The sequence below is a fragment of the Nicotiana sylvestris genome, chromosome 3 (genome assembly GCF_000393655.2).
Source record: "Nicotiana sylvestris chromosome 3, ASM39365v2, whole genome shotgun sequence".
NCBI classification, from domain to species: domain Eukaryota; kingdom Viridiplantae; phylum Streptophyta; class Magnoliopsida; order Solanales; family Solanaceae; genus Nicotiana; species Nicotiana sylvestris.
The window spans coordinates 215,348,171-215,375,012 of NC_091059.1; the positions used below are offsets into that span (position 1 = coordinate 215,348,171).

General features: G+C 36.8%; 3 protein-coding genes and 1 long non-coding RNA gene across 5 annotated transcripts; 2 read left to right on the forward strand and 2 right to left on the reverse strand.

The window, feature by feature from the left end:
• Positions 1–112: 112 nt before the first annotated feature.
• Positions 113–1,074, reverse strand: LOC104221224 (uncharacterized). The gene is made up of 3 exons (XM_009772233.2): positions 940–1,074; positions 762–836; positions 113–661 (listed from the first exon to the last, which is right to left on the reverse strand). Exons 1-3 carry the CDS (start codon positions 994–996, stop codon positions 335–337), a joined length of 459 nt encoding a protein of 152 aa, XP_009770535.1. The 5' UTR covers positions 997–1,074; the 3' UTR covers positions 113–334.
• A 1,932-nt stretch (positions 1,075–3,006) lies between these two features.
• Positions 3,007–4,004, forward strand: LOC104221225 (late embryogenesis abundant protein Dc3). The gene is made up of 2 exons (XM_009772234.2): positions 3,007–3,172; positions 3,367–4,004. The coding sequence occupies exons 1-2, from the start codon at positions 3,119–3,121 to the stop codon at positions 3,814–3,816; spliced, it is 504 nt and encodes a 167-aa protein (XP_009770536.1). The 5' UTR covers positions 3,007–3,118; the 3' UTR covers positions 3,817–4,004.
• A 1,070-nt stretch (positions 4,005–5,074) lies between these two features.
• LOC104221226 (uncharacterized) lies at positions 5,075–15,186 on the reverse strand. 2 transcript variants are annotated; one of them, XM_009772236.2, is made up of 12 exons: positions 14,965–15,186; positions 10,715–10,813; positions 10,358–10,470; positions 8,970–9,124; positions 8,803–8,891; positions 8,178–8,715; positions 7,457–7,567; positions 6,378–6,616; positions 6,218–6,300; positions 5,846–5,957; positions 5,686–5,760; positions 5,075–5,604 (listed from the first exon to the last, which is right to left on the reverse strand). In XM_009772236.2, the coding sequence occupies exons 1-12, from the start codon at positions 15,052–15,054 to the stop codon at positions 5,428–5,430; spliced, it is 1,881 nt and encodes a 626-aa protein (XP_009770538.1). In that variant the 5' UTR covers positions 15,055–15,186; the 3' UTR covers positions 5,075–5,427. The 2 variants fall into 2 exon arrangements, with proteins under 2 accessions (XP_009770538.1, XP_009770540.1); XM_009772238.2 differs by having other exon boundaries at positions 10,358–10,465; positions 14,965–15,176.
• Positions 15,187–22,659: 7,473 nt separating this feature from the next.
• On the forward strand, positions 22,660–25,411 carry LOC104221228 (uncharacterized). The gene is made up of 2 exons (XR_709671.2): positions 22,660–23,239; positions 25,202–25,411. It is a non-coding gene; the product is annotated as an uncharacterized lncRNA (long non-coding RNA).
• The last annotated feature ends 1,431 nt before the right edge of the window (positions 25,412–26,842 follow it).

The following is a 26,842-nucleotide window of genomic DNA, read 5'->3' on the forward strand; positions in this document are numbered from 1 at the left end:
GATCGGAGGAGAAAATATAGCAAGGGTGCAAAACGAGAACAAATAACGTTGGTGCAGAATCCGGGTACATCTTTAAACAAATAATTTAACAAGATTAAAGCAAATACGCAGGTCAATCAACATCTTTCAACTTCAATGTATTCTCTCGGAAAAAAGAACTCGGGCCATCTATTGAAGCTTATTTTATACCAGGGAAAGAATAGAAGATTGAGAGTAGAGGGACAGCTCCTCCAGTCTGCAATCTCCCCTAAAAAAACAGAAGCAAACAAAACAGGGAAGAAAAATTATGAATCCCGATAATCAAAGGTATGATAAGAATTCTTGAATAACGGGTTTAAATGCCGGTACTGGGATTGATTGAGTTGGTAGGAAAGTTCAAGCTGCCAGGGTAATTTGTATCGCCTGGAACACTGGTGTTGGTGTTTGCATCATTGTAGTTGATAGAGCCTGGATGATTGAAATAGTTGCCACCAGTAGCAGTGTCAGTGGTGTTGTGGGAATCAGGATTTATTCCTAGAGTGTTCTTGACTGCACCAGCTGCACCTGTTGCAAGGTTTGCTGCACCAGTTGCAGCTCCTCGAGCCATGTTCACTGCACTTCCTGCTGCTCCTTGAGCCATATCTGCTGCTCCGTGTGCTATGTTCTTCACTTTTGTCCCCGTCTTAAACATTAATAACATCTCAACTTAATCATTCTTTAAACTTCTATATAGTCACTTAATTGATCATTACGCATCAAGATACTAAATTTAGAAATGTTACCTCTTGAAGCAAGTTGGTTGTTTGGCCTTGGTTATGGATGTCAGATGGTTGATTCACCATGTCTTCCCTTCTCATCTACAATTGGTTTAAAAAAAGAATGTTAGTAGTATTAGTATTAGTATAAAGAAAAAGCAGAGCTTCAGATGGGTAAAGGAAGGTTAAGAATTTAAAGGAAAACCTGAGCTTGGCCGGGGATTTGGATGCTATGAAGATTGTCACGTCCTTGGCTTGCCATGGTTAATTGGTTTTGGTACTTAATTTGTTTGTGTTTAGAAGTGTCACACTAGTAATTGTAGATCAAAATGCAAAAACGGAATGCATTTTGAAATAGTTGGATTGGTGAATTTATAAGCTTCAAAATGCAAAATTGGTTACCTCAATGAATGCATATTCTAACAGATGGCACAATGCTAGAAATCTTGATCTCTCCTAGCGTAGCGTATACAAGAATATGTCAAACGAATTATTCATCCGTTTATTTTGGGGAGTATTATAATGAGAAATATAGTTACGGACCAAATGCTTCGGCGAATTGTCTTATAAATAAAGACTAATAAGCCAATAATTTCTTTTAGCTAGCTTCTTTGACCTTTCTCTTTGTGGTTTATGTTTTCTTGGTAATTCTTATTTACAACAGTCTGTGCAGAGTAGTCACAGGGAAACACAAACATGTTGACTCACAGTGAAATAATTTCAAATTCATTTTCGTTTACAACAATATTCAGATAGGCCATTGGTCCATTGTTACATTGACTGTACATCAAAATTCTCTTTTTATTTCAGTTGAATGAAAAAGAGTGTCTTTTTTGTCCTTTTAAACGAAATAAAAGTTAACGTCATTAGACTTATTCCAAAAAAAATTCATCTCGTGAAATGTAAGAAAGAAAGAAACATGACAGGGAGATAGGAGCCGTTTGGCCATAAAAAAAAATTTCCTTTTTCTTGGATTTTTTCTTCAAAAATATATTTGTCCATGAAAATTTGTAAGTTTTTGGAGATTTTTCAAAAACCAAAATCTTATGTTGTGGATTTTTTTTTCCCACTCACAATATTACAATATTTTATCAAATGTAATACATATCCAAACATAATTTTAAATTTTAAATTTTAAATATCATTTTTCAACTTGACATCAAATACTAATTTTTGTCAAAAATCACAATTTTTATGTTGAAACGCCTACAAAAATGCCCCGTTGTTTTTATTTTGTCGGTAATTTTGCACTGTTAAAGTAGGAGCCAACTCACCCAAAAAAGGGCAATATAAACGACCAATAAAAAGCAGATCTCAATCCTCAACTAGATAAAATCAAATTGGGCACGTCCATGAATCCGTCACGGCAACATTAAAATATGAAAACGGTAGGCGGTTCTGATATCAAATAAATTGATGTCAAAACTTTTTTTCTAACTCAGTTACTAATTGCCATAAATTAATGTCAAAACCTTTTTTTAAACTCAGTTACTAATTTTGCCAAATAAATTAATGTCAAAACCTAACCACAGACATTGTTATCGACTTCATCATTAAAGTCCAAATTACATGAAAACAACGAAGAGAAAATTCCTGCAATGACTTTAAGTGGAATTTCAAGCTCTACTTCTACTCTCCGAAATCATTCAGCCAATTATTGTCAATTAGAGTGCTTCAATTCATATTCTTGAGAGACTTCTTTCAAAGCTATCTAATTAATGTCTGAAAATGTGAATATAGAAATCTATAGAAGAATTTCCATCATAATCCTACTTTCAAAGTTATCGTTGCTTTCTATAGATCTTTTCTTTTTATTTTTGACAAGCAGCTTTCAACCCGTAACCGGCCAGGTTCGAAACCCGGACTGTTTCAACTTTTCCCTAACCAGTTTTGTCCTGTCCACCCGTTAGATATCCTTAATTATTTTATACTATTAAAAACGTGCGTACGTCAATAAAAGACAATCAATTATAGTAGTAAATAAATTTAACAACTTCAAAAATATAGGAATAGTAAATAATTTAAACTATCAACTCCGACTTTTTAAGCAATTACCAAATGTAAAAGGTCAACCTTCTAACAATAGCATGGAATAGCAGGCAGGAAGTTATCTCTAATCATTTTCGTCGTCGGTATTGATCCTTATGGAATGAACCGAAGCTAACTAAACTGTGACACGTGCCTCTACACGCGTCAGTTAACAGGATACGTGTCAACAATCTAACAAACTACGTAGTCTTTATAAACCATGCATAACCATTGCTCCAATCTCACTTCAAGCAATATCCATTTAATCTTTCTATTTCTTTCTACTTTCTACTTTATTGCACTTACATCCATATTTGCGTCCATATATATATCAATTTACGTTTATAACTTCAACAATGGCCTCCCACGAACAGAGCTATAGAGCTGGTGAAACCAAGGGCCGAACTCAGGTATCTCTCCCTTTAGTTTCTATATATATATATATATATACCGCTACTTTCCCAGAGCAGTAAGCTCTATATGTCTGATTAAAAAGAGCTTAAACAACCATTTGATAGCCATGTAATTCTATCTAGGTATAGTTACAGATTTCGGACGAATTATGAAGTTTTCTGTGGTTTTTAACTTTTTGTTTTGAGTGCAGGAGAAGGTTGGTCAAACAATGGAAAGCATGAAAGACAAGGCGCAAGCAGCAAAGGACAAGACTTCTGAGACGGCGCATTCAGCCAAAGGAACTGCTCATGATAAGGCAGGCACCGCCAAATATAAGGCTGCAGATGCAGCTCAGGTTACTGACGAGAAGGCTCACGGAGCAGCTCAGGCAACCAAGGAGAAGGCCAGCGGAGCAGCTCAGGCAACCAAAGAGAAGGCCAGTGGAGCAGCTCAGGCTACAAAAGAGAAGGCTTCAGAAATGATGGAGTCTGCAAAAGAAACTGCACAAGCTGGGCAAGAGAAAACTGGGGGAATCCTGCAAAAGACTGGAGAACAAGTGAAGAGCATGGCTCAGGGTGCTGCTGATGCTGTGAAGCATACCTTTGGTATGGCCGATACTGATGAAGATCATCCAACTGCCACCAAAACCAGAGAACTTTAGACTTGGATCTCTTTCTTTCTTGAGAGATTTATGTACTCTTTGTGTTTAGTTTGTTTTTTTGCTTTGAAGTTTGCCTCCCTTTGAGGTGATAAAGGTTTATGTAATAATAAAAAGGTTTTAGCTTTTGTAGTCTGAAAGTGTGACCTCGACATCAAGCTGCTAAAAATGTAATCCATGTGATGTTGTCTACATAATCGATCCCGTGCGATTTCGTGTTAAGAAAACGTGTCTCGATATCCCTTCAATTTGCGTTTCTTAATTTATAATTTTCCGAAAGTGTTTAGATTTTTCTTTTCTTGTAGTAAATGAGGACGTCGAATTCACCTTAGTAAGTTACCTCAAAGTAGGTTGGACAAGATTGATGAACTGCCATGCAGTTTCCGCGAGGCTTGTCGTTGGTTCTCTTGTTTCATTTCAAATTATCCAGGGTTGAAGGAAAAAGTAGATATAAGTTGGTTAGTTTCGTTTCCCATCCAAAATTTGAACCAAGAGATGGTGTAAATCGTAATTTGAGCTATATATTGAGCTAGTTGAAAGTCATATCCAGGGTCACTTTCATGCAAATACAGAATACTGCTGAGCCTGAGCCTGAGCCTGAGCGACACTCAAAAAGTAAATGAGCTTTATCAGGGTTAAAACAGGTTATCGTAATGTTGTCTTTCCACATATTAGATTCATATTCACATAATACTTTCCGTATAGACAGTTCCTATCTATTTGAATTTTTCTGAGATCTGCTCATATGTCCGGCTGAATCTACCCTCACAATAGTAATTCTCATTAATTATGTCCAAACGTGTCAGTCAAAGTCAACTTAACTTTGAGCTTTTTACTTTTTGATGCAATAAAAAAGTCCAATTTAAATTCCAAACTACTAATGAAGTTCAATTCAGCACAATTTTTAATTTAATAGCTAGTTTATCTTTTTGGTTTTGGATAATTCCATCCATGTTGATGTTGCATATTTACACTGACCACAAAGTGATATTGGCTTTAATTTAAACTAATAATCATATAAATCAGTTGCATCTGATTTCAATTCTCAAATTAAACTATTGATTCTCACAGGAACAAACGTGAAAAACAGACTTGAGGCTCCACCGACTTGACCTAGGCTCAATTACACTATAGCCCATCTGGTTAAACACAGCTCAAGCTTGACACTGAAGGTATTCAATTGACTAGCTCGAACTCGGGTCTACTGGAGGAATAATGCACAACAAATAAACAAAAAAAGCAACGCATTTTACCATTCCTCTTACGTACCAAATTTCGCACTGATTTCCTAAAATAAAGCACAACGTTGCTTACAGAAGAGGGAAAGAAAGAATACAACTTTAATTTCATCTACGCATGTACGCCTACAACAGTACATGGCGAGTAGATCACCAAAAGTCCTCTCTGAAGCCTCAAAATCAGATGATATTCTCTATAATTTTAAAAACAAAATTTTCAGGTTACAGATCTTCTCCCGTCCCGTCTGGTCCCCGATCACCTCATCTTGATCTCTCACTCAAGACTTCCCATTTGGATCCGCTGCCCATTTTCTCGGACTGCACATTTGTCCGAAAATTGCACTCTCGTAAAACTGGCTGAATTCTAGGTTACAACTCACTCGCTCATGCCATCACTCAATTCGTGATCACTAATGTCACTAAAAGCCTCTGGTTCCTCGACGTCTGGGTTGCTTTCTGTTTCCATAGCAACTTCAGAACCCTCCTCGTCACTTTCATCTTCAAAGATGATAGGCTGTATGGCACCATCTTCCTCATCACCATCATCAATAGTCTGCAAAAATATAAATTAATTAGTCAAGATTTCATGGAAAAGAGGTTTGAGAGGGACGACGTTATTCCACGTTGCCCTTACCCCTGCATAAAGCAATTCTAAGGAGCTTGATAGCTGAAGAGCTTGGTGGAGAGTTGAAAGTCTGGCATCAATAAGCTGCACAAAGACCAGCAAAGTAATTTTTAATACATTCTAACAGTCGCTACAGGTGCTATCAACATATGAAGAGTTACTCCCAGACCTGATATAAAGAGTTGAGTACAAGCAAAGAGGATTCTTGAGACATTATTCCACTAGCGTGTTGAAGAAGCAAATTTCGCAACCAGGGAAGGGCACAAGCCAATACAGCGCCCCTGTCAAGAAAAAGTACCATAATAAACATTAACTTGACCAATCTATGACCAATCCATAAAAAAGAGCCAACTGCACTTTGCAAATGTGAATGGCAGAAAGGTTTTCGTTATGTTAATAGAATTGGTGGAACAATATATTGGCTGACAATTGGAACCAAGTAATCCCTGTCATGATTAGCATTCATTCCTTTGGTGCAATCTAAATCGATATCGCAAGTGTCGTCAAATGCACAACTTAGACAAAACACAATCTCCTTTACCTTGACTGAATAATTAACAAGAGTGACTGTAAAAGCTTGAGAACATCTGATGGATTTAAAAGAGATACTGAATTTGCAATGACCTGCATAGCCAAGATACATCCTACCGATTAGGAAATAACATATCAATTTAGATTTAGAATTTCAGTACAAACATAACCTTCTCATCTTGTCTGTATAAGCAATCTATCAAAAGTGCTCGATCATCAGCATGAAGGGCTTGCTTGAGCAGAACATGAACTGAATCAGCACTTGGCGGCTTTGTTTGAGGGGGAGATTCTAGATCCTCATTGCTTTTATCTTCATTGTTGTCTGCCAAATGGAGCCTTGCGAGTTTCTCACCCATGGTTGGCTCGTTTAGATCATCAATCTGAACTCCATCTATAGGTTCACCATTACCTACACATCATCAGACAAAAGGGTTATCCTCTAGAAGGTAGTGAATGTTCTTCGTACCAAATTTCTGAATCCAGTCTCAAATATCAAATGACCCCACATCCTAATGCTCAATAGAAACAGCAGAAAGATGATGCAAAGGCACCGCCCGCTAAATAATAAAAAAAGGAATCCTTTTTAAAGGGAATGAAAAGGTTCTCTACTGAATACTCGAAGGACTAACCAAGTTTCCAACTCCCCAGGTCTATTATAGTGGAAGCAGTTAACTTTAGCATAACATCCTGTATAACATAATGCCCATCTACAAAGCAATAAAATGTTTATATACAATTGCAAGTTTGAAAAGAGAATATTACATGTGTTTTGATTTTTAACACAGTCACCTATGTTGCTCCAACTCTCCGAAAAATGTCGCCAGATACGTGTCGTATCTTCCAAAAATAGTGTATTTTGGGAGGATCCGACACGGGTGCGGCAATATTTTGGAGAGCCCGCGCAACATAGATGGTCACTACCTTAACATTTCAACTTCCAAATTCAATAAATATCACAGTCAAATACATTGACCACCCCCTAGATATTCTCATAATATAACCAACCTTCCTGTACTCCTGAAATATGACTCCCCGATTTCACTTCTCCCTTTTGCTAGTCAACACTAGGATTGACGACTAAGCTTCTGAAGCAATATCAAGTAAATGGACGGATACAGTTTTGTTTTTAGAGAGCCATTCTCCAAGATATAAATATTAGTCATCTATAGTGGAGCAACAGCTCCAGGGAGCATCGAAAATATGTTGAATTTCAATGTGAGCAATACAGAATCATGCAAGTATGTCATACCATCATCTGTGATTATCACTGGTGGAGTGACATCCAGATCAGATGCTGGCCGTTTATTCGTCACTTTGCTTTTCTGAATTAATTTAGCACCTTCCTTTTCCATGTCTGCACCTGAAACAGAGGGAGGGGCAATCAGAAAGACAGATTATAAGGATAATTCTGTTCTGGGAACTGTTCTCGGCATAAATCAAAAATGTCAATTCATCATAGACATAATGTAAGAGTGTTGTGATGCAAGAAAGTTTAAAAATATTTGTTAAAACTAACAGAGTGATGGCCTCGTTTGCAGAAAAGTTGGTCTCTCTAACAGTGACTGTATTAAATCACCTAAAACATCAAGACAAGAATTTGAGTTTTAAAAAAATGCAGCTCAGCACTGCTTGGCCGAGTCAGTAATACAAATGGGATAGGGGAAGAGGAATGACAGTGCCACAGACTTCTGTAACAGAGTCCTGATTTTTCCATAAGGAGACAAGAAAATATAAACCACTATTAACAACACCTTTTCTGGCATGACCATTTTCTTGAACTGCAGCTAGCACTATTAACAACACCTTTTCTAGCAATTTGAGTTTTAAAAAAATGCAGCTCAGCACTGCTTGGCCGAGTCAGTAATACAAATGGGATAGGGGAAGAGGAATGACAGTGCCACAGACTTCTGTAACAGAGTCCTGATTTTTCCATAAGGAGACAAGAAAATATAAACCACTATTAACAACACCTTTTCTGGCATGACCATTTTCTTGAACTGCAGCTAGCACTTTCTTGGTCTGGTCTACTGCTGCTATGACGATATCCTCCTCTGGACTTGAAATGTCTACTGATGTAAACTCTGGGGATTCCACAGAGCCATATGCAATCAAGGCTTTCAAATGTGCATCTCTATCCAAAGCATGCAATCTGGCAGCAATTATGGGCGCAAGGTTCTTTTTAGCTCTTCCAGTTTTCTTTTCTGTTTCCCCTTTGCTAGCTTTCACGGTGATCTTAATTGGCTTTGCAACTTCATCAGTGACAGACTCAAAGTTCCAAACATTACAAACACCCTTCTCTGATATTGCAAGGACAACCATACCGTCTTCTCCCTTGCAATTCTTCCTGCATTCAACAATTATAGGAGGATGTTTCATGGAAAGAACCTGCCCATAATCTGCAGCCCTTTCACCAAAATCAAGTTTCCACACTTGAAGTTGCTTCTCGCCAAGCCCCGCAGTAACAGCAAATTGGGCATCATCAGATAGCCATAAACGCTGTGCAGCAGCCTGTTATAGCAGCTTTTGATGTTTATGGATGTTTTTAGACTTTAAAAGAACATCACATGATGAAGACATAAACTTAAGACAACTTACCGAGTCAGGAGAAAACTTCAGCAACTCTTTCCCACTTTCTAAACTTAGAAATCGCAACTTATCACTGGCTGCAGCTATAATTTTCTCGTCTTCACATTGAGAATAAAGAAGTCAGATAGAAGTACTTAAAGTAAAACAGAAACTGTAGACATAAGTTGGATACAAACCAGTTGAATAAGCCACTGAGGAAAAGGGCTTCTTTGACACTTTGAATTCTTTGATGACTTCTCCAGTGTCGGAGTTCATCTCAAATACTAAACCATTCGCAGCAACAGCATGAATTTTACGGCCTTTGTCCACAAAAAACAGACCAGCAGCTCCACTGCATTTCAAAAGCAGCAGATTTCTTATTTATGCTTTTTAAATGTCTTTGGTGATAGACAGCTGTCATTCATGGTAGTCCATTAAATAGTTTGAACACTTCATCCATTTGTGATCACAATAAACCCTGCTAAGAAGTATAAGGCCATCGAAATCTATTGAAGTTGAATGGCCCTCCCAAGATTTAATAAATGACAGGCTACAAGTCCCCGGAACATTTGCAAGTAAGTGATCAACTGCCCGAGACAAAATTGTATTGCTATGTGTCAACCACTTAAAAGATGAAAGTCGTCCAATAACTTTTTACCAGCCCCCCTGGTTCTCAAACTAAGGCAGTTTGTGTTATAATTTCAGAAATCAAAGAAGGTTGGATATTAACTAGATCTCAGATCCTTTTGGAATTTTAGATAATTTCTCGACCTCTATATGAACCTTCCCACAATTATCCTGATGCGTCGGAGGATTCCTGATTGGGATTCCATCCTTAAACTTGTTGGAATTTTCTGAAGTATAAGAATCCATTATAGTGGAAATTTCCCATAACAAAATATCTTTACAGAAACTTTTGAAACACGTGGCTATTTGGAACCTTTTGACCAAGATCACTTGATGAATAGAATGGCATACACACAAGACATTTCTGGAAGTAATAGACGGCTTTAATGGAAAAACCTCACGGTTGAATTTTCAATTAAATACCATACATGATGTTTCCTACAGAATATCCCAAATCCCACCTAGAGAGAGAGAGAGAGGGAGAGAGAGAGATTATAAGATAAACTTCTAAAAAAGGTTCAAGATTTACGAGTTAACAAGTATACTAGCAACAACTTTCAAAATGTCTCTATAAAGCATACCATTAGACATAGAGAAAAGGGGCCCTATGGATCTATGTTTTGACCGCGGGGGGGGGGGGGGGGGGGCCTCTGCAGATCTGCTCATAGGGGAAACAAAATGTGGAGAAGTATCTCATTCCTGCCATTAGAACAATGCAAAAAGCAGCAAGGAAAAATGAACTTTTAAACTTGCAGAATATGATGATACTTTACATGACGTGCAATTAGTAAGTCATAACTTTGCATGTCTAAAATGATGTGTTATAAGTATGTCATAATTTGTAATCCCGCATCTGACAATCAAGCAAGGGTATTCATTATTGTCTAAGTGTTTCCTGACAAGTACTCCTCCATCCTACATAAGAGCAAAAGTACCTTCCATCAAAAGAATAACATACCTAGAAAGGGCTCCAGCTTTTCTCCACCTTATAAATTCAGCAGAAATATCAACTGCTAAAACAGTTCCATCATCTGTGCCAAGGGCTATTAATAAACGTTGTTCTTTTCTGCGCTAAAAGTTCAAACAAAAAAGATGCCATATAGTAATGAGATAAAAATAGCCTAACAAAGTGGGGGCTAAATATGAAAATCTTAAATTCTTCACAATTAGGGGCGGAGAGATCAGTTTTTTTTTTTTTTTTTTTTGGGGGGGTGGGGGGGGGGATCAGATGTTCTTCAAAAAACTTTGGCTGGTCTTTTTACCACTCCATCATCACAATAATCAGATGCGGGCTTTTCCAGCTTCCTTATCTTACCTTCTTTCCAACAAAACCGCACGCCATGTAAGAAAAACTGTCGCCAGAATTCTCCGGTTTCCACTGAGCAAATAGGCTTCCACTACTTGTGTTCCAAACCTGAAGAAAAGGCTCCAATAAGAGGATACAGTATATCTTCTTAACTTATTTTCTTGATAAATGAGAGAAAACAATATTGACATGGTAGAAGAACCGGATCATGACCTGCTGTCACGAGGATACATCTAATGCTTTACAGGCATAATATATTTGTAGAGATTTCCCTATATAATATTCTTGTCTATCAATATTTTAAAAGAGAGAATACAATACCCAATATAAGTGATCTTCTGAGATGTAACTATTTCCATGAAGACAAAACACTTCCTTTATAAGGTTCCACGTAGACAATAACACTTCAGTTGCTTAAATGTCTAGAAAAAAGCACACTATCTTGTGTTGTACTTGCATGATAACCTATGTAAAGATTAAGGAGCACAATGTCACGTCCTTAGTTATTAACTAAGTACACGTGCGGCACTTGGCAACTCGCTCACGATCTTGCACAACTTCCTCACGTCCTTACTATGCCAAGTCAGCCTTACTACACTCAAGATCGCTAAGAAATGTTAGAACACATGAGAATTGCTAAAGGAAGCTTTTGTAGTAGAGAGAACTTGATTGTTTTGCTTGGTTGATAAATTACAAATGAATGCCCCCTATTTATACTAATCACCTAGGCGCTAATATGTAAATAATAATTATTCTACAAGTCCTTCCATATTTACAACTAAGTCCCTTCTCTAGAATATTCTACACAACTAGATTCTTCTAAGGACTTTCCTAACAATTCTATAGGGTTCTAGGTCTTCCTAAGGAAACCTCTATATTTCTCTAGAACATTCCTACAAATGCATAAATATCTAGAACTTTTCTAAAGAAATTCTCCATAGTTTTAGAATATCCAAGATTTTTTCTCTAACTTATGTAACCCTTCCATATAGCAAAAATATATGTGGCATGATGGTGCGGCGGGTCATGACACTCTCCCGCACCCAATTTTGTGCCGCCCTCGGCACAAAGCATCGACACATATGCGTGCACCTCGCCTTGGCGTCGCCAGAGATCTTTGTCCATTAGCCATGATGCCTTATGAAGCGGTTCTCCTTCCCATTTCACAAGGTACTGGCTACCTTTCTTCTTATGCCATTTGTACTTTGGACAGCTAGCAATGATGGCCTCCATCCTCCGCCCATCGGATGCCCCTCCTTGCTCTTGGCCTGAATCTTCTCATGACTCAACCAAGTCTAGCAACTTCTCAAGCATCGAGTTCATGCTTCCACTCCCTATTTGGCTGCCCTCTGTGGTCCAGCCTTACTGGCAAACTTGAACCCTCTGCTTGGTGCATCGTCTGAGTTCGATAGCATGCCATCACTTTATAACTCGCCATCCTTTTCAACTATGTCCGTCCAACATTTCTTGCTACCACCATGCTCTACCATGCTCAATTTGCATGGTGCCAAGATAGGCTTTGGAATCCCTTACTTTCGGTTTAGATTCCAAGCGCATCCCTCCAATACAGGCTGTTTCTCCTATGTCATCCTTATGTGCTTGAGCAAAGTTCCCTATCATTGCTGCAAGCTTCCCCAACTCTGAGCATTCACTTGCCCGATGTGACCCTTTGTAGAAGTAGCACCCTCCCTTAGGCACGTACTCCCTACCATTTTTCGGCCCCTTGCCGTTTCTCTTGGGCCCCTGTCCGTTATGGGATGGCCCCTTGCCATTACCCTTGTATACCTCGGTTATGCATTTCTCGTTGTCCTCATCATGATCTCCCTCATCCTTCTCGGCGTTGCCTTCTTTGGACTTGGCAAGTTCCATCTTGAAGTTAACAAGTGACTAGGCTACTCTGATGGCCCCGTTCACGTTGGCTATTTGATGTCTTCTTAACTTATGCTTAGCCCAATTTTGCAATCCATCCATGAAGTAGAAGAGGAAATCTTCCTCGGACAATGACGAGATTTGCAGCATTAAGGTAGTGAACTCGCGTACATACTCCCGAATTGTGGCCTCTGTCGGAGCTCCCTTAGCTTCCGCCAGTCTGCCACCTCGCGTGCAGCCCGTGCACCACCATAATGCTTTCGCTTAGGGACCTTCGCGTTGATCCCTTCTGCAAGTACCAAGCCCTTGGTAATTCCGGCCATGGTTCCTACAAAATTTCCTTCTAGCAATCTCTTTTATTCTTTCTAACATTCCTTAGTCATAACCTTTGCTCTGATACCACGTTGTCACGTCCTTAGTTGTTAACTAAGTACACGTGCGGCACTTGGCAACTCGCTCACGATCTTGCACAACTTGCTCACGTTCTTGCTATACCAAGTCAGTCTTACTACACTCAAGATCGCTAAAAAATGTTAGAACACATGAGAATTGCTAAAGGAAACTTTTGTAGCAGAGAGAACTTGATTGTTTTGCTTGGTTGATAAATTACAAATGAATGTCCCCTATTTATACTAATCACCTAAGGGCTAATATGTAAATAATAATTATTCTACAAGTCCTTCCATATTTACAACTAAGTCCCTTCTCTAGAATATTCTACACAACTAGATTCTTCTAAGGACTTTACTAACAATTCTATAGGGTTCTAGGTCTTCCTAAGGAAACCTCTATATTTCTCTAGAACCTTCCTACAAATGCATAAATATCTAGAACTTTTCTAAAGAAATTCTCCATAGTTCTAGAATATTCCACCAAGATTTTTTCCCTAACTTATGTAACCCTTCCATATAGCAAAAATATATGTCAAGTGGCACCTATGTGGCATGATGGTGTGGCGGGTCATGACAACAAGCTTGTAAGTAATATTTATAAGATGGTTGTTATCTTTTCTTTCATCAGCGGTAAGTTGTTCGTTTTACCATTTTAAATGTTCATTATCTTTCCTGATTCCCGGCTTCTTACAATATTCTGCTGAGCAAAGTACTTTCGCATCAAATGAAGAATGAGTAGGCTGCAAAGACGTGTTTGGGTGAAACAACAACCAAATATCTACACCGAAGTCATGTAATATTTCTGCTTATCGGTTTCAACACCACTTAGCCAACCAATCCCTAGAAAGCCATGCACCTAGTATTTCCAGCCAAGTAAAGCAAATATTCTCCTAGAGTTCAGAAAAGCTTATAGTATACAAATTGAGGTCTATCCCGTATCAACTGGATGTTATAATCTTTTTGCTTTTTGTGACAACTAGACGACGAAAACATCTAAGTTGCAAAAAGAGGATGACTGATATTACGCAACTGTTGTGAAACAATAGAATGCAATTGCCTATACTGTCATCAAAGAATGTAAATAAGTATGACCACGTTATAGTGTAAGACTATAGAGTGGAATCTTTTTTTATATTGTCACATAAGTGTCTAGAGGGAACCCTCCGTCAGATATGAACCTATGTAAAGGAGATTAAATAGTATATATATACACACAAAAAAAAAAAAAAACTTTTACCCTTTTGGATAGTGTTATATTTTCTGAAGATAGATACACACATGCCCGCATAATGTGGTGCTATGGATCCGTAAACACTAAAATTCAACTACTTGGCTTCTTCTTCCTTTTTTTCTTAATAATGAGAAATCCAAGCTAGCTATGTCCATGCCCTGCATAATGTGGTCCACACCTATACCCTTTTCCACTTAAACACCAGGGTTTTTTTTACTGCAGTGGGGTTCGAAATTGTGACGTGACTCTCGGCTTCTTCATCTAAGAATAAACTAACTCTCCAACCCAAAGATATTCTAACAGCAAAATATCAGCAAACTCACTGAATCATTTACATCAAGTAGAAAGCAAACCAATGTAAAGCAAAAAGTCACTGACACAAATCTTCCATTCTTTTTCTCAGAGTTTTTATTTTTCAATTTTATTGGGGAACTATGTCAATTAGGTTAAGGAATAGTTAAAAAAAAAAAATGGGAACACCTTTCCTTGTAAACCCTATAAAAACTGAAATACAGTGAAATGTAAATTCTTATAATCTCTCAGTTAACCTAATTCCCAGTATAATTAGCCCAAAACTACACTGTCCCAAAAGCAGTTTGAAACCAGCAGCAAAATAGTACCCCAAGCATACCAATATGCAAAAAAACGCCGTAATTAAAACGGGAAAAAAAGTGAACTCAACACTATCAGTAACAAAAATAAACTGAGTGCTCCACAAGTGGAAAAAACTCAGCTGGCTGGTTCAGGTATAGAGTAACAAAGCTTACTCTAACGGTTCCATCGGGAGACAATATGGCGAGATATTCACCGTCCGCAGTAAATGACGTAACTAGCGATTTCAGCTTCTCCTTTCCCATGACAAATCAAAGATAACAAACTCTGAGTATAATAGGAAAGAAGCGGCGACTCCGAAAAAGAGGCAGAGGACCGACAGATAAAACCACAATTAATAATTTGATTTTGTCCGAAGAGCGTCGGCAGGAAGGAGCAAGCCAGTGGAGAGGGTTTTAGCAAAGGTTTAACGCGGAAAGTGATTTATATTTGGGCTTCACTACAAGGGATTTGGGCTTGTAACTGTGTCTTCTTTTTTAACTGGCCCAAATACTCTTTTTATGAAAACCCATTATAATAGGGAAATTACCAGCTATATCCATTTATAGGTAACTCATTATAAAAATTGGTCAATTGATAAAATATTATTAATATTAACCAAATTAGCCAATTAGCTATTTGTAGCAAAAAAATATCAAATTTTTGCTTTGTTTTGAGTGGGTGTTATTAGAATAGATTTGGCACAACTTAAGGAGCTTTCTCATTTTTGGGATGATTTGGTGAAGTTTTGAGGTGGTTTGAATTAAAAATTTGGTAAAAACTGAACATGAAAAAAATGATATGTGTATCACACTGTGTATCATTTGTGTATCACATATGTATCATATTTGTATCTATTGTGTATCACATGTATATCCATGTATACCTGTGTGTGAGATATATGCGTGATACATGTTTAATACATGTATCGCAGAAGACTTTTTTGAACTCGATTTAATTACAAATTTTGATACAAAACCAGTCCAAATCACCTCCAATCTTCCTCAAATTTTGTATATTGACTTATCGATATATTCTCAATGAATTTCAACAATACCCATTGAAAAAATTCCTTTTTTGTTTAGATTTTTGGAATATTATATATATTTTTGGTATTTCATCACCTTATTTGCTACCTCATCCATAAAATTTCCTTTCCATCTTATATCTAGTGTTGCTAATCACGCTTAAAAATATGAAAGGTGATTTTTGCATGTGATTCTTTGAGAGAAAGAACCCTATTAGTTGGTTTTTCAATTTTTGTTGGCTAGTTTTGGTAAGTCTATAATTAATGGCTAGAGGTTAGTAAGTTGAGATTTATTTGGGACATTTGTGTAAGTTTCCCATTATAATAGGGGTTTACACATAAAGCCAGATGAATTCACTATTTACTTTTTTTAGTAGGTATATTTAGATTATACACATATGATTATTCATAAATTTTATATGAATTATATATTATATATTCGCCGATTATTTTTAATTTAAGCGATTAGGTGTGTCGCTATTTAGGTTAATTTTTCAATACGAAATGAGTTTTTTGTTTGAGTTTATAGCTAATATTGATTGTTAGTCTAGTTAGTTATTCTTATTATATTAGTACTAAAAGATAGGAGTATTCTCATGTTTAGAACTGTAGTTGTATAAACAATAAACAAATTCGACATAAAGTTTAACATAAGACTGTTCAGTCTATTATTAAATTATATTATAAATGATTTAAATATAAGAAATAGAATATTCCTTCTAATACTTGGCTTGTTGAGTTTAATCCTAATACGCCTTTGAGTTTGAGAACAAGGTAAGCAATACCAAAAAATTTGATTTATTAGTGATGATAATTGTAATTACTAAGTAGGTGGAGAAAAATGATAATCATATTAGACAAATATCAAGGTTTTACCTTTTTATTTCAGGTTAGTTATAAACAAGACAAATTTCCTTTGTTTTCATCTACTCCATTACTTTTGAACTACATAAAATATACTTTTAAACTACTTTTTATTCAAGTTCCAACTATTTCGTTATCTTTATTGCTAGGGCTGTTTGAAAATAAAATTGAGTATTTGGGCCGCCCAAATTCGTTCTTACTGCGTCAGCCCAGTTTTGGCCCAAGTAAAAGGGGAGAAATTCAAAAATAGCCAGATTTATAACTGGTCATTCAAAAATAGCCCAATTTCAAAAGTAATCGAAATTTAGCCACTTTTCATGTAAAGATAAATATGAACGAAAACGTTGTTCAAAACCCGAAAAATATGTCAATATATTATGTTGGAGTTCCAGCATAAGTATGCTTGAACTCCAGCATATTATACTGGAGTTCCAGGATAAGTATGCTGGAACTCCAGCATAATATGATGGAGTTGCAGCATAAGTACACTAGCACTCCAGCATAATATACTAGAGTTCCGGCAAGTATACCAGTCCAGCATAATATACTGGAGTTTGGAGCACCGGTGCTCTAGTCACCAGTATATTATGTTGGAACCAACAAAGTATACCGGTCCAGCATATTATACACAAGTGCACCGAACTTTAGTATATTATGCTGGACCGATTTCTGTTGCAGCAAAACAGTGGCTATTTTTTATTGACTTGATAAACGCTGACTATTTTTGAATGACCAGTCCGAAAACTGGCTATACCGTACTATTTTTACAAGTAAAAGTTCCCTTCCTAGCAAAAATGCAAATCATGGTCACTTGCCATCTCTCTGTCCCGTTCTAGACTTCTAGTTATGAAGACATTCCAAATTCGTCGCGAGGCAAAAGCGAAATTGTTGCACATAGGTTTTGAGGTGACATTTTCGGTCATTATTCTATACATGAACTAGAGTACTACTACAGCTAGTTTTGCGGCATTAGCACCTTATTTTAATACTCCTTCTTTTTTAATTTATGTGAACCTATTTGACTGGATACGGAGTTTAAGAAAAGAGAGAAGACTTTTGAATTTGTGGTGTAAAATGAGTCACGTATATTTTGTGTGGTTATAAACCATTACATAAACGTAAATTGTTTCCAAATAAGGAAAGGGGTCATTCTTTTTGGCACAGACCAAAAAGGAAATAGGTTCACATAAATTGAAACGAAGGGAGTAATAAATACTCCCTCCGTTTCAATTTATGTGAATTCATTTGACTGGGCACGGAGTTTAAGAAAAGAGAGAAGACTTTTGAACTTGTGGTGTAAAATGAGACACATATATTTTATGTAGCTATAAATCATTGCATAAAGGTAAATTGTTTCCAAATAAGGAAAAGGGTCATTCTTTTTGGCAGTGACCAAAAAGGAAATAGGTTCACATAAATTGAAACGGAGGAAGTAATAAAATGGTTTGTTCCCTAGTTCTTTTATACCTTTTTAAGAAAGTGGTTTTAGCAGTAGGAACAAAATTGTACTAATTCCTTTTTCACGTCACGTGTAATTTGTAAACTTCAGCTCTGACATTATGGTGAGGTCAGTGTCTCACATACTCTTACAACATTTTATTGTCTATCCCCCTGTATGTTTTCATCCGCTATTAAAAGAACCTATGTAACTTTTAACAAGGCAAAATACATGGCAGCCCTTTAAAGTTGTTCACACCTTTCACCTAGACACTTCATTTTAAGTCTGTTCCATTTGAACACTCTAACCACATCTCAAATGTGTCATTTATACACAAACTTGATAGGCAGTCTAGCACACGGGATGTGTGTCATTCACATACCAAAGTGACAAATAAAATGCGGACACGTGGATTTAACTATCACGACCCTAAATGGATCTGGTCGTGATAGCGCCTATCGTGAAACTAGCCAGCCGACACAAACTCTAAATGCCAACTAATCAAGTATAATAAGTCATTTAAAGACATTAATAAGCTAAAATCCCATAGAATAAAGTAGGATAAAACAGTGCGGAAACCAAAAACACAGCCCGACATCGGGGTATCACCAGTCATGAACATCTACAACTCGTCTAGGAATATGAAAAGATAACATAGTATGATACAAAGCTAGTACAAAGCGAAATAAAGATAGGAAGGAGAAGCATTGGGCTGCAAACGCCAAACAACTACCTAGTCAACTCCGAAAAGCCTGCTAGAAGACAATCAGCACTCGCTAGCGTGACCTGAGACTCCTGGATATGCACACAAGGTGCAGGGAGTAATGTGAGTACGCCAACTCAGTAAGTAATAAAAGTAAAGACAGCTGAGCAGTAAGAAAACACGTAAACCACAACATAGTGCTACAACAAAACAGTATAAATCCAGAACAATGCAGTAAAGCAGTAAACTCATAAAAAACGTCTCAGTACAGTAAAAACTTTTTTAAAACATCTTTCAGTAGTTCAAACGAGTGATGAAAACAATGAGAAAAGGATAGAAACAAAGACCAGCCCCTCGGGCAAAAACAAATACCATAACCACCCCTCGGGCAAAATATCAACAGAACCAGCCCCTCGAGCTACCTCACAATCACTCGTATCAGCCCCTCGGGCAATATATTGAAATAACAATAGCCCCTCGGGCAATATCACATGCATCTCACACTGGGTACCCGCGCTCACTGGGGGTGTGCAGACTTCGGAGGGGCTCTTACAGCTCAAGCGCTATAACAAGCCATTTCGTGGCATAATCAAACTGGCCCTCGGCCTCATAACATGAATCAGTACAACACTGTTGCGGCGCACACCCCAATCCCATAATATCCTCACAACACAGGCCCTCGGCCTCACTCAGTCAGAAATCTCTCAAGCCACTCGGGCAACAGTAACACTTGATGCTCAACCCAACAATATCATCTAAAATATCAAAACAGAGTAAATATGACTGAGTTATGAAAACTGTAGAATACAGCATGACTGAGTACAAAAATGAAGTCAAACAGTGATGAATAGTAGTAAAAATCCCCTAAAGGGCCAAAATAGTTGGCACGAGGCCCAAACATGGCATTTAGCCTAAAACATGATAATACTTTCCAAATCACAATGATATCAAACAGTTTTCAATCAAATATGCGATTTAACAGTCATACGGGACGAACTAAATCACAATCCCCAACGGTGCACGATCCCACACTTGTCATCTAGTGTGTGTGTCACCTCAAAGTAGCACAACGATGTGAAATCCGGGGTTTCATACCCTCAGGACAACATTTACAATCATTACTTACCTCTATCCCGTTCAAACTCTAGCTTGTGATGTCTTTGTCTCTCGACTCGGCCTCCGGATGCTCCAAATCTAACCAAAAATAGATTTATACCATCAAAATATGCTAATGGAACAAAGCTCACTCGAAAATAACCAATTTATATCAAAAATCCCGAAATTGGTCAAACCCAACCCCCGGGCTCACATCTCAGATTTCGAAAAAAATCACAAAACTAGAATCCTTACACTCTCACGAGTTCATACATATCAAATACATCAAAATCCGACCACAAACGACCCCTCAAATCCTCAAATCAAAGTCTAAAATTCCAAGCCCTAACTCTCCAATTTTAGGCTTTAGATTCCACAAATTTCATGTTTAATTAGGTAGAAATCACAATAGGATCGAGTATTAAGCCCATAAATCTTACCTTCAAGTGTTTCCCTTTGATTTCTTCTTCAATCCTTCTTAAAAAACTCCAAAATCGCTCAAACATTGTGAAAGCTCGACCCAAAATCGCGGACAATGGCTATTTAAACATTCTGCCCAGGTGACCCTTTCCTTCTTTGCGAATGCGGTCAACGCCTCGCGTTCGCGAAGCAAAAATCCGTTGACCACTTAATCCTTCTTCGCGAACGCGAAGCTTCAGCTCCTCAATCCGTCACAAATGCGACCTCTACCTCGCGAACGCGAAGCACAAATGGACCTGGACCCCAGCTGCTCCCATATACTCTACGCGAATGCGGGAAACTCATCGTGTTTGCGATGACCACTGAGCCTTTCCCTTCGCGAATGTGGGACCCACTTCGCGAACGCGAAGCCAAATTTCCAGCCTCACTACTCATCCCTTCGCGATCGCGAGAGCCCTCTCGCGAACGCGAAGGCCAAAAGTCTGCAACACCACCAACAGATTTTCTGCAACTTTCCACAACAAGATTTGATCCGTTCAACCAGCCGAAACTCACCTGAGGCCCTCGGGACCTCAACCAGACATGCCAAAATATTCCATAACATCATTCAAACTTGTTCTGACCCTCATAACGCTCAAAACAACATCAAAACACCAAATCATCATCGGATTCAGGCCTAAGAATTTCAAAAACTTCCAAATTTCACTTTTGATCAAAAAATTTATCAAACCTCGTCCGAATGACCTGAAATTTTGCACACACATCACAAATGATATAACGGACCTACTCCAACTTCCGGAATTCTATTCCGACCCCTATATCATAATCTCCCCTATGAACCGGAAAACGCCAAAATTCCAATTTCGACAATTCAAGCCTAAATTTACTTCGTACCTCCAAAAAATATTTCGATCATGCTCCTAAGTTTCAAATCACCTACCGAATCTATCTGAACCATCAGAATTCATATCCGAGCCATTTTTCACATAAGTCAATATTCAGTTGACTTTTCCAACCTAAGCTTACTCAAAAGAGACTAAGTGTCTCATTCCTTTTCAAAACATCTTCGGATCCGAACCAATCAACCCGATAACATATAATACAACTGAACAAGACAATAAGAAGCAGAAATAGGGGAAACAGAGCGGTAACTCATGAAACGACCGGTCGTTATATCAACTTAAATAAGTTTTAAAAAAATGTTAAAAGAAAAACAAGAATCCCCCCCTCCCCCAAGCATCTTCCGCGATGAACCCCCCTCATTTTGTCTTATTCCCCAGCAACCCATCCTCCTCATTTCGTCTCCTTTAAGAAACTCTTTGCCGCCACTATTTTCCTCCTTAGATTTGTCAAGTGTGGAAGCAGACAATGAAGTTAATTGAAGATTTCATGTAACAAATTAATAATCTAAACATATATATTGGAGTACTCTTTATTAACCTTCCTTGATGATCTGCGATTTCGTTGTATATGTGATAAATGTAATTCCAAATACATTTACATATTTCAAATGGCAATTGAACCCAATTATAAAAATCTGAAGGAAAGTTACAGGAATTATTCTCATTTACATTGGTGAAAACCCAGTTCTAAATTAAAAATAATAAAAAAAACTTTTTGAGAAGAGATATTAATGATAAGTCAAAAATCAGAGGAAAAATGTCTAAAATCATGAGTAGCTTCCATAAAATTTGCTTTAAAATCGTTAGATTTTGGTCAAAACTAGCTCAAAAAAGCTAGCATTCTTAAAAGAGAGAGAGAGCGAGAAAGCATTTGTTTAGAGTTCTGAAAAAATATCATCAATGTTCATAACCAAATACATATAACATAACAAAAAATAGTAAAAGTTAAGATTTTGAGAAGAGCTTTATTGTACGTTAAGTCTTTCATCCTTATATTTTATTACGGGCATGAGAATGATCAACAATGGGTAAAAGTTGATAAAGAAAAATAAAGATTCAACTAATTGTAAATGCCTAATTTTGGCTCTTTTCTTTCCTTCTTTTATGTTTATTATGTGTATGTGTAGGTTTTAAGATTTGATTATAGTTTAATTAAGAAGGGAATAAAAGGGTGGGCTAAGTTGCATTTTTAATTGAAATGGGCCAAAATAATCGGACCAAATCACTGACCCGATCCGGATGAGGCCAGCTAGGGAGATGAGCTAAACAGTGTAGTTTCATGGTGAAAGTACGTCGTTTTACTTAATGAATCAGAGATCCAATCTCAGCCATCCAATCTCTCTTAATCCAATGTTCCAAATTCATTCCACTAACATGTATTTAAGGCCTCGTATATCAGAAATTTTCCCTAATTTTTCCCTAGTTCTTCTCTTCTTCTTCTCTCTTCACTCCCTCCTCCCTCTCACCCTCTCTTAAGCCGCCTCCACTGCCATTACCGTGCGCTGCCATCGGTGGTGGTCCAATCACACCCAAACTTTCACCCCTCCCCCCAATATCAACCTCCTCTTTTCATATTCATACCCCAAATCCTCAAACTCCCTCACAATCTCCGCGAATCTAGCAAAAATCGAAACCCTAGCCGCCCCCTTTCCTCAAAATTTCTCGAGTTTTAGCTGCCCCACACCATAACACCTACAATGGATAGATCTCAACGAAATCTATCCATTTCTACCAATTTCACCCCTAAAAGCACACTACCGCGAGCCAACCGCCCTCACTGTTCGTCGCCTCTGCCACCACCCTTGTTGCCCCTAAAACCACCTTAGCCCTCTGTTTTAAAATATATTCGACCTAAGGACACCCGTTTCCTTTTGGTATGACTCCTAATTCATTGAATTTAGCGTTTACCAAAATGAAACAAGCGTTCTAAGGTCAGACATCTGTTGTTCGAGGTGCTCGACACCTCCTCACTACCCAAGATAGTATCGAATCCCGTTTTGTGGTAATATCATAGTTCCCCTTCTATTTTTCTAATTTGTTGCTTCTGTAATTGGGTTTAGGTTTAGTTTAATTGTATATTCCCCTTTTAATTTATGTGAACCCATTTAGTTGGGTACGGAGTTTAAGAAAAGAGAAAAGATTTTTGAACTTGTGGTGGTAAAATGAAGCACATATATTTTGTGTGGCTATAAATTATTGCATAAAGGTAAATTATTTCCAAATAGGGAAAATGGTCATTCTTTTTGGAACGGACTAAAAAAAATAGGTTCACATAAATTGAAACGGATGGAGTATTTCTTATTGATAGTTAATTGCTCGTTCTGATCAGTGTCAATTCGATAGATCACGTTCAGTTTGCGTATTCGCTTAATTGTTTGCTTGATTTAGCCATGAATCATTTCTCTGATCGCAAGTGAATCAGTTTTTCCATATGATTAGGTTCTGATTAGCTACTATTAATAATCATTTATTTAGTTGTTGTTAGTCGTTGTCGGATAGTTGACAATGCTTGTTTAATTTCTGTTTCGCACTTTAGTTGGTGAATTCAGTTTTTCCATGTTAGTTTGCACAAATCAAATCGTTTTAATCTAGTTAGTTTGAGTATTACTTCTATTTGTTTCTATTTTGGCTGCCCATAGTTGTTTGAATCTGATTTGTGTGTGAGCAAGTAGGGTGGTACTGTTATTTGCTGAAAAGCTGAAGAGTAGATATGTTTGATCATGAGAGTAGGGTACTTGTTTGGATGCTTTTTACTGTTTAAAGACTATTTAGAGTATACTGCTCCTAGTACTATTTACAGTTAGTGAAAAAATTATCCTTTGGACAGATTTTTGAACCAAAAGTCTGTCCTTTGAATAGTTAGAGCAGATTTTAGGTAAAAAATATGTCCTATAAAAAAAATTCAATCATGCATGCATTGCCTCTTCTCCTATAAAAGACTACATCATCTTTACACATTCTGGACACATATTACACTCTAACACATTACACACATCTTTAGGGGTCGTTTGGTAGGATGCATTAGATAAAATAATGCATGAATTAGCTTTGTGTATTAATAATACATTGTTTGATACACATTTTGAACTCATGGATTAGTTATGCAAGCATTAGTTATACATCATATTTGGTATTGTCCTATGCATAACTAATGCATAGAAAACAATGGTATTAGCAATGAATGAATTTTAATGCATGCATTAGCTTAGTTAAAGACAAAAGTGTCCTTCAAAATTTATGTTTGATTAAAATATGCTAGTTAGTATATTAATGCAAGTTCAAAATAACCCAAATAGTGAGAAATAAAATTATATCCCTAGTAAATAAATAAATACTTAGCATATTTTCTTTTTTTATAAATAAATGTTTAATTTTATTTTACAATATAGGTAGACAAATCAAATAATTTTTTGTAAACTTTTTCATATAAAAATATTTCTCAACATATGTTTTTTTAAAAAAGTTAGAGTGTGAACTAGTTTTGAGGGCATTTTTGTAAGCAAACAATTCTTTTAGAAATTGTGCAATGCTTTAATAGATCAAACTAAACAATGAATAAGAAATATGTCAGCATAACTAATACCAACATAACTAATGCAAGCATAACTAATATCAGCATTACTAATACACCCTATTCAGCATTATTCTTATGCACCCTACCAAACGACCCCTTAGAGTTATTTGAATATACAAAAACTTGAGAGAAAATCAGCAACTGAACACATAACGAGTAAGCTGAATGTTCTGAGTTTTTTGTTGAGCCTTAGAGTGCAAAATCTTTCAGAAACATATAAGAGTCTTAGAGTTTGATTTTGAGTTCCTTCTCTTAAAGAATCACTGGTTTTAGTGAGATTTTTGGGCTGTTTTAATACGGATTCACTACTGGTTTATTGTTGTTTCTGCTGTCATTGTTGCTGGAATTTCTGTTTCATTCATCACCGATCTTTGCTTTTCTCTTATCCAGGTATTCCTAACATGCTACTGTAATCTTTGGATTAAAAATGAATGGAAATGAAGCTATTTGAGTTCCCTCCAGTTTATTATAAGTTTGAAAGTATTTTATTTCTTGTATAATTTTGGTATGGAAGCATGCTTAATAAATCTTTTGTAGTTGTAACTTATCCTTCAAATTTTTAGTTGACGCCATGTCTTAATATTATTTTTTTTCGCTCTTAAGTGCTCCATTGTTTGACTTTGTGTTTGTGAGAAATTGCTTTGTTAATCTAAAGAGGTTTATTGTGTTTTCCAATTGATATGTTCGTACTATGTAATATTTTTTAGGCGAGAGTGTATAAGATGGAAACAGTGATATATATTAGAATGTTCAATTTAAAATAGTTCAGTTTCCTTGTGAGCTAATATGTTGTTTTGGTTGTAAATTAGTTCCAGTGCAGTTTGAACTTTGGAAAAAGGCTTATATCAGATTGTGGTTTGTTATTTTCTTTAGTCTCTGAATGCTCTATTTCACTCAATATCAAGTTGGTTCTTTGCTTTTGCATCTGAATTAGAAGCAGTGGTTGAGTCGTGTTGTTGCTAAGCATAAGCTAGTTAATTCTTTGTTTTAGAAAAAATTATAATATTGTAGTTAACTCTCCAAAAAGAAGCAAAATAACTTCTCTTTTTCTTTCTTAAGTATTATGTTACTTTTTTATTAGTCCACTAGATAAATAAAATTAGATTTTGTCCATTAAATAAATTCAATAAGATTAGATGTTTTATTTATTTATAAAAATAACTCAATTACTCAATCATAAATGATTATGACTAACTCAAAAGTAATTTGTTTTAACAAAAATTAATTAATGTTGGGAAGACTCGCTTTGGAATAAAGATATAAATAAAATGAAAAAGTCGTGAGGACACGTCTTGTTCCAATTCTTTCAAATAAATAAAAAATTTATTTAATTAACTTCGAGTAGGCTCCAATTTTAGGTGCAACACACGAACTAAGGTCGGAGATACTCGTCTTAGTTAGTGTGAGCTAGGGTCGGGGATACTCGTCCTAGTTTGAGATTAATAAAGTCATCAACAGTAAAAGCAGATATAGGCAAACATGAAAATGAATCAAGTACATTTTATACCTAATTAATTCAAGCCAAATTCAAGTCAATAAAGCGACCGTACTAGAACCGCGGGGCTCGGGGAATGCCTTACACCTTATTCCCGATCAACATAATTCCTTATCCGAACTATATTTTCGCTTACTAATAATAATAGAGTCAAACCTTCATTTGACTAGGGATTCAAATAAAAGGTGACTTGAAGCACCCAAAAATCAATTCCAAATAGCGGCTCTCTAAATAAAATAATCGCTATTCAAATTTGTCACTTTAATTGAAAAAACTCTTTAACCCACGGTCCATACTACAATATATCTTTTGGGGGTGAAAAAAGGGTATGACACTAATAATATAATATATCTTTTGGGGGTGAAAAAAGGGTATGACACTAATTGCTCTATTTTCTTGGTTTGGGATTTGAGACTGAGGAGAGGTAGGTAAGTGCTAATCGCAAAGGCAACTACCACAGAGAGAATTTTGGCAAAATTTGAAAGGAAAGTGATTCATATTTGGGCTTCAATTTTTATTCCTAATCTAGGCTACAA

Coding starts and splice junctions, on each gene's coding strand:
- LOC104221226 (XM_009772236.2), bottom strand. CDS start 15,054: ATGGGAAAGGAGAAGCTGAAATCGCTAGTTACGTCATTTACTGCGGAC. Junction 10,814..14,964: donor CTCCCGATGGAACCGTTAGA/GTAAGCTTTGTT, acceptor CCTTTTCTTCAG/GTTTGGAACACAAGTAGTGG. Junction 7,568..8,177: donor AAATGGTCATGCCAGAAAAG/GTGTTGTTAATA, acceptor CCTCTGTTTCAG/GTGCAGACATGGAAAAGGAA.
- LOC104221224 (XM_009772233.2), bottom strand. CDS start 996: ATGGCAAGCCAAGGACGTGACAATCTTCATAGCATCCAAATCCCCGGC. Junction 837..939: donor AAATCCCCGGCCAAGCTCAG/GTTTTCCTTTAA, acceptor AACCAATTGTAG/ATGAGAAGGGAAGACATGGT. Junction 662..761: donor CAACCAACTTGCTTCAAGAG/GTAACATTTCTA, acceptor TTAATGTTTAAG/ACGGGGACAAAAGTGAAGAA.
- LOC104221225 (XM_009772234.2), top strand. CDS start 3,119: ATGGCCTCCCACGAACAGAGCTATAGAGCTGGTGAAACCAAGGGCCGA. Junction 3,173..3,366: donor AAACCAAGGGCCGAACTCAG/GTATCTCTCCCT, acceptor TTTTGAGTGCAG/GAGAAGGTTGGTCAAACAAT.